This window comes from Festucalex cinctus, chromosome 5 (genome assembly GCF_051991245.1).
Source record: "Festucalex cinctus isolate MCC-2025b chromosome 5, RoL_Fcin_1.0, whole genome shotgun sequence".
Classification (NCBI taxonomy): Eukaryota; Metazoa; Chordata; class Actinopteri; order Syngnathiformes; family Syngnathidae; genus Festucalex; species Festucalex cinctus.
The window spans coordinates 20,519,392-20,526,414 of NC_135415.1; the positions used below are offsets into that span (position 1 = coordinate 20,519,392).

The following is a 7,023-nucleotide window of genomic DNA, read 5'->3' on the forward strand; positions in this document are numbered from 1 at the left end:
TAGTAGTTGGTTTCAAAAGTTTGAAAATCACTTCATTACAGTATAATTCAGCGTAGTACTCAGTAGACACTTCTTTTTTAAAGTGCCATTTCCCGGATGACGGCGTGTGTTTCAGACAGTTTCACAGACGAATGACCACCGACAAAGTGCTATGTGACCAAATAAGGAAAGAGGAAGTCATAACAATTAAGGCGGGAAGGACAAATGCGGCCGGTGAGTGTTATAATAGCCAAGAAAGGCCATACGGAATATATGAATGGAATATCAACTGCTTCGCTTTCATTATTGCCGCAGGGTGGCACTTTGTCTGGTTTGGGGATGCAAAATGTGTTTGTTGCCGCAAGCTTGTTAATCATTACACACACAGACACGCACACACCCATGTTTCTCCTTGTAGTACGAAGGCAGGCGTATGTCTATAAAAGCTGCCCACAACCCAGCGGAGGATAAGAGAGAACAGCTCAGTCTCCTTCACTCACACTTATCGGACTTGAACACTTCCCCGCACACGCTCTTCCTCCTGGGATATGAACACCTTCATCCTCACCTGCCTCCTCTGCTTCGGTAAGTAAGGAAAAGAAAATTTGGAATCTTGACGCAAGCGAGGACTCGTTTTGCACAATGACGGAGATTTTTTTTACTTTTGAGGGCACAAAATTGAACGACAAATTGGCTTTCCACTGTGTCACATGAGAAAGTATTTTTTTAACAAATTAAATGAATTGTTCTACGCAATTTACTGGTTCAACTAATGTGTGAGAACAGACTGAACTATTTTGAAATGTCTATTTGTTATGTTTTTTAGGAATGATTTTACTGATCTATCTATCTATCTATCTATCTATCTATCTATCTATCTATCTATCATAATAGCACTTTTGAGTTTTGGATTCAAATTAATGGACGTAATATGCAAGGATGTTATGCTCAGATGTGTCCTGACTTACGTCTCACTCCATATTTTCAGTACTTTTCAGTGTTCTGGGCACTCAGGGATCTGAGGCATCGTCCTCCAGTGAGCTCGGCAGCGTGACCGTGGGCTCAGCCTCAGGGGAGGGCCTTCAGGTTCTACAAGGCAATGCAGACGACGACGTGAACTTTGAGGAACTCGCAAGTGCGTTTCTGTGCATTCATTTGAAAGGTTTTGGCACTGAGGATTTGTAGTGCTCTGTACCATTAAAAATGATATATGCAATCTGAGACTACGAGCTGGTTTAAATGACAGAATTCAGAACATAACTTGAAAATATCAATTTCACAGTTGAATTGTTGTTCATGTAGAACACACAAATAACGATTAAAAGAAATTTCATCCTCTGTACTTCTTCTAGGTGCGTTCCTGAGAGATGACAGGAAGAAGAGGAAAGGCAAAAGCAAGAAGAAGAACAAGCAGAAAAGCAGGAGCACAACGGCGTTCAAGCCCGAGCACACTTTCTCCACCCAAGGCAACAACACGTTGGCCATGGAGACCACTCAGGACCCCTGCACCTCCACCCACCTGGGCTACTGCATCCACGGTTCCTGCCAGCGCATAGAGGGCCTGCAGGAGCCCGTGTGCATGTGAGTGCACGGACAATTCTTATTTATGGTGCTGGCATGTAAATGGTGGGAAAGAACAAAGAAGGTATACTTGAAAAGGTGAAATGCACGAGCTGTCATACATAGGAAAATATATGTATGTCTTTAAAAATAGATATCTCTATATTTATATTTCTGATCACCTTTACTCCTCAACCTTGGGTAAAATAACCCAATTTTCTAAAAGTACTTTTGCCACCTCTAATGAATGTCACCTTTTTTGCAGCTGCATGAAGGGCTACGACGGCGAGCGCTGCGGGATCCAAACTTTGGAGACCATCAGGACCAAGTCGGAGCGCAGCAGCGACATCGAGTGGGTCCAGATGACCTTGGTCGTCATCGCCATCGTTCTGTCCTTAATCAGCTGCACCGCCGTCATGCTCATGGCCTGCGCACAGTGAGTACACAAGAACACTGGGGTTTTAAAAAGGGGGGTTGTTCTTTGAAATATGATGCCAGGATTTGAATGGAGATGAATGGCCAAAGTTACTCCCCTAATTGAGACGTGCACTGTAAACAAGCCAATGTTAGCCACGGCGGTAAGTAGAATGGCTTATTCATAAAAGTGTTACTATAACTCCGAATTAGGCTTGTCATGACTAAATCTTTTTAGCATCTTTTAGTCTATCATTTATTCCATCAAATATTCAAATAATCACTCCCGCATCTGCTCTCTAAGTTTTTTTGTTTTATTTTTACCACTAAGGTTGAATTGTATGAAGTAATTACTTTCAGACACCACCAGCAAACCTTGCCTATGCTAAGCAGTTAGCAATCACGATTAGCATTAGCGTGCTAGCTACTCCCTTTTCAGGTCAACAAACCCTAACTTTCATTCAGCTCACATATAAACCGTGTTAAATCTACATTACACATGTGATAGAGTCTAAAATATCACTTACAGATGATGTTTCATCAAGGATAACCCATAAGAGAAGGTAGAGAAAATACTGTCTGCCTGTTGGCTACAAAGAACTTCCTGTGCCAAACGGCACTTATGTGATGAACACTTAGTGTAAGACTATATTTTTTTCGATAATGCAGCCCAATGTTTCCTAGGAAGTACAAAGCTTCTTTTCTTCTCCTAATTATGTCTTTAATGATAATCCACTACAACCTAAACCAGTGGGTGCAACTAAAAGACAGTGATTGGCAGTCTGTGGTTTCTTAAAAAATAAAATTTAAGGTAAAAAAAAAAGAAAAAAGTATATTATTATTATTATTATTATTATTATTTTGTACAACCATTTTGCTAATTTTCAACTGTCAACTCATACTCACAGTTTTAACAAGATAGCAAAAAGTGTTTGTTTGTTTTTTTGTTTTTTTTTAAATTGCAAATTCCCTCTTTAGAATTAGACTTGACTTTATTGATCCCTTTGGGATGGCTCCCTCTGGGAAATTTACATGTCTAGCAGCAATGAGAACAGATAATAAAATAATCATTCAATCAATCAATAAATAAGGTTATTACACCAGAGATTGAATTAATAATAATAATAATAATAATAATAATAATAATAATAATAATGATAATAATAATAATAATAATAAATAAATAAAAAATAACAATTCAATCAATCAATAAATAAGCATCATAGCCCGTGTGTATTTGCGACCAAAATAAAATAAAAAATTCAATATGCTTTTAAAAATTTCTTAGTACATGTATTATATTGGTGCTGTTCAATGAGAAACATATGTTTAAAGACATGCATTTTATTTCTCAAAAACATAACTTTATAGGCTACTGTATCAAATGAATATACTGTATCAAATGAGAGCCAATCCAAAATCTTCTTTTAAAAAAAAAATCTACTTTCTCAAATAGTTCCACCCAACCAGACATCATCATCCATTTTGCTGCGCATAAGTGTTATCTTCACATGGCTGACATGGCTCCTCCTATACCTGATTGAAAGTTAAATAGCAGTCTGTTAATGTGGTGCTGTAGTGTCGGAGCCTTTTTTCAAGTCAATACGATACATTTCTATGTAACCCTATGATGAGGGGGAAAAAAAAGACATATTAATTAACATAAGAAAAAATGACTAAAATTTTACAAAAATGAGCAATGACAAAAATCTGATGAAATATTCATTTATGGTGTTGTACAATTATTATTTTCTAAAGTTTAAAAGTGAAAAAGTATTGTGTAGTATGTGATGAAATTCATACTTTTCACTGTGTAACAAGGATGACGCAATGTAGGGTGACTAGCAGGAAAGCATGCAATGATTATGTTGCGATTACATCAGATAAAAAATAAAAAAAATAAAATAAAAAATCCAAACATCCAAGCCAAACCACTCAAATGGGCACGTATATCCTGTGAGTTGCCATCCAAATACGCTGACACATCAGAAAGCACACAACACACCCTAGCACACCCTCGGTGGGTTGGCGTCATCACAGGAAGGACCTCTTTCATTCTTACTTCATGTTACCCCCTGAAAGTGATTCATGGTGGGCTGGCATGACAGCTCACCTGCAATCCGCTCATCAATATGTAACCAAATATCTTCAAAAGCAGGTCAAAGTCCACAAAGCTGGACTTTATGACTTAATTGGCACTAAATTGATTGTGAGTGGAATTTATTATACCGATGCCGAAAACATCACGAGATGGGCGCCATGTCACAAAAGTAGGTGAAGAAGATCATAAAACTTAATTGGAGCAATCCCTATTTGAAAATTGTAACATTCACCTTAATAGATATGGTATCTATTCTGCGTTGAAGATTCGGGCAAATATTTATGAAAATGTTGACAAATATTGCAACGCTAATAACAACTGTTTAAAAAAAAATCATAAGAAAAAAAAACATGTTTCAGTAGTTTCCTCCAATTGAAATAAAAAAATATACAAATATTTACGAAAATGTTGACAAATATTGCAATGCTAATAACAGCTGTTAAAAAAAAATCATAAGAAAAAAATACGTTTCAGTAGTTTCCTGTAATTGAAAAAAAAAAAAAAATCACAATGTTCCAGAAACACAAATTGAATATCCTAAATTGCTGTGAAGCCTAGCACTACAATGGAAAGAAAAAAATAATAATTATGAATTTAAAAAAGAAGCTATATTTCTCTTTAAAAGAAAGAAAAGTTTGAATCTTAACTCTTTGACTGCCACACGTTATTAAAAAAAAAAAAAAAAACGAAAAAAAAAAAGCCGTTTGCGATCATTTTAACTCATCTTTCAAGAATAAAAATAAAGAATATTGTTTGCCTTTACTACATATCCAACGTGGGTATATGTAGTTGTTGGCAGTAAAAGAGTTATGGGAGAAAAAAATGATTTATCATTTAGAAACCTTATTTAATTAAAAGGGTAGGTCAACCCAAAATTTTTCATGATAATAGTATATTATATGCAGCCCTAAACATATTATTATGATTAATAAATGAATGAAGCTGCAAAATAGCAAAATCCACCCATTTTTGTCATTCTCAGGGGGCGGCCATTTTGACTCTTGCTGTTGTCTTAAAATGACATCACAGTTGCTAAATGTTCAGGTATGGACCAATCACGGGTCAGCTTGCAAACGTCACATGAGCAAACTCAGAAAACAGGTCAGCCGTGATTGGTCGTTATCTGAGCCATGAGCAACTATGATGTCATTTTCAGTCAACAACAGTGGCAAAATGTCCAGCCTATGAGATGACTAAAAATGGGTGGTTCATACTTTCATTTTCATGAAAAATTATGCAATTAAAAACAACAACAACAACTGTGATTTCTATTATCCACTGAATACCTGTCAGGTGTCACTTTTGATCTCTAAATTAACACTTTTGCTTACATGTTGTGTTGTGCAGTTACAGGTCACATAAAAACTTCCTGGCGTCCTACCTGGGCAGCTGGTCGGAGCAGCAGAAGCTGCAGAAACCCGCCGGTGATGTTGTGGTGTGACAGAGAGCGAAGCAAGCACACCAGCATGGAGGAGGTAAATTCTGCCACATCATGCGTATGAAACCCACTTGCAGTTTTTCACATGCAGGAAATGACAAACACGTACACGTCGTCTGCTTGCGTTAGTCCTCCAAATTCCATCTGATAAAGAACAAAACAAAACAAGCCCGCATGTGTGTTGGTGGTGCAAATGTTTTTTGTTGGTGTCATCGTGTGAGCCATAAAGTAAAAAAAAAAAAAAAAAACTCTTTTATGAGCCACATTAAAATAGTTCATCAAAACAAGACTCAGAAAAGCGTGTTGTTCTTTTTTTAATTATTGTATCCACTGTAAAAGGATGGACAGTTCGGACATTACTGCGCTGAAATGTTGGAAAATGAAAAATTGTACTTACATATTTGTAATTTAATTTCCTGTCTCCACAGCCAGCGTCACGAAGTTCCTACAGACGGCCAGAAGCAGAAGATTGAAGAAATGCTTCATTAGATGCAACGTAAACTGTCCATAATTTCTTAGCATTTATTTAATTTATTTAGTGTGATTATTTATCTGTATGAGTGTTTGCATGTTGAATTATTATTATTATTATTATTATTATTATTATTATTATTATTATTATTATTATTATTATTATTACACAAATGTCTGTATGTGGGGATGTTGAGCGTTAAGTTTTATTTATTGCACTGCTCTTGTGATATAGGTCAGAGAAACTGTCGTCATCTCGTTGCAGTGAGCAAAAGAGATGACGTTTAAACAACAATAAATTGTCTCAGTGTTACTTGGGTCTGACTTTTGTGTTTGTTTTAATGCCTTTTGTCACTACATGAATCTACACATTCACATTATGGGGACTGAAAGACAGAATCAAAACAAAATGATTTGTTTTTGAAAAGTTTATTTTGTTTTGTTTTGTTTTTTCAATTTAGCCCTCATTCTCTGCCAGCCATTTTAGAAAATTTCAAAAAAAAATTTTTTTTTTTTTTTCAAAATTTTCAATACCCACGCAATATTACGTTTAATAATTATATATAAACCAAACCTACCAAATCACAGAATAGACTCCCGACTTTTTGCTTCGTCCCGTTCTTTTATAATTTACAGTAGAAAAATGTAGCTTTGCTAAAATACAGCCATTACTCCCATGGACTCTGAAACTGTGTTTATTTCATATAAAATTGGGCAATGATGTCATCTACCGGTGGTTGGGCATCAGTAAAGTTGTTTCCAAGTTTGACATTTACAGTGGCGCATAATCAGATTCTCCCCCATTATCCCCGCTCAAAAAAATATATAATTGACAAGTATACTTGTCGAAGCAGTGGCGAGCGGTGACTTTTTCAATATTAAATATTATTTAATTATTATTTTATACCGCTGTGTAGGCATAAAATTAAAGCGGAAATATTCAGGACTCTGCGATTGTCTGGCGACCAGTCCACGGTGTCCCCTGCCTACTGCCCAGAGCGAGCTGAGATAGGCGCCAGCACCCCCCGCGACCCTTGTGAGGAATAAGTGATCAAGAAAA

At 36.4% G+C, this 7,023-nt stretch overlaps 1 protein-coding gene and 1 long non-coding RNA gene across 2 annotated transcripts in view; one reads left to right on the top strand and one right to left on the bottom strand.

Annotated features, from left to right (window-relative positions):
- Positions 1-2,684, bottom strand: part of LOC144019537 (uncharacterized) — a 14,084-nt gene extending 11,400 nt beyond the window's left edge. The window contains exons 1-3 of the long non-coding RNA XR_013283699.1: positions 2,481-2,684; positions 1,794-1,966; positions 948-1,068 (exon numbers count right to left, since the gene is read on the bottom strand). This is a non-coding gene — a long non-coding RNA (uncharacterized LOC144019537). The remainder of the gene's footprint in view (positions 1-947; positions 1,069-1,793; positions 1,967-2,480) is intronic.
- areg (amphiregulin) lies at positions 436-6,276 on the top strand. Its single transcript, XM_077522671.1, has 6 exons — positions 436-564; positions 968-1,114; positions 1,332-1,560; positions 1,805-1,975; positions 5,402-5,529; positions 5,921-6,276. The coding sequence occupies exons 1-5, from the start codon at positions 528-530 to the stop codon at positions 5,493-5,495; spliced, it is 678 nt and encodes a 225-aa protein (XP_077378797.1). The 5' UTR covers positions 436-527; the 3' UTR covers positions 5,496-5,529; positions 5,921-6,276.
- Positions 6,277-7,023: the final 747 nt, after the last annotated feature.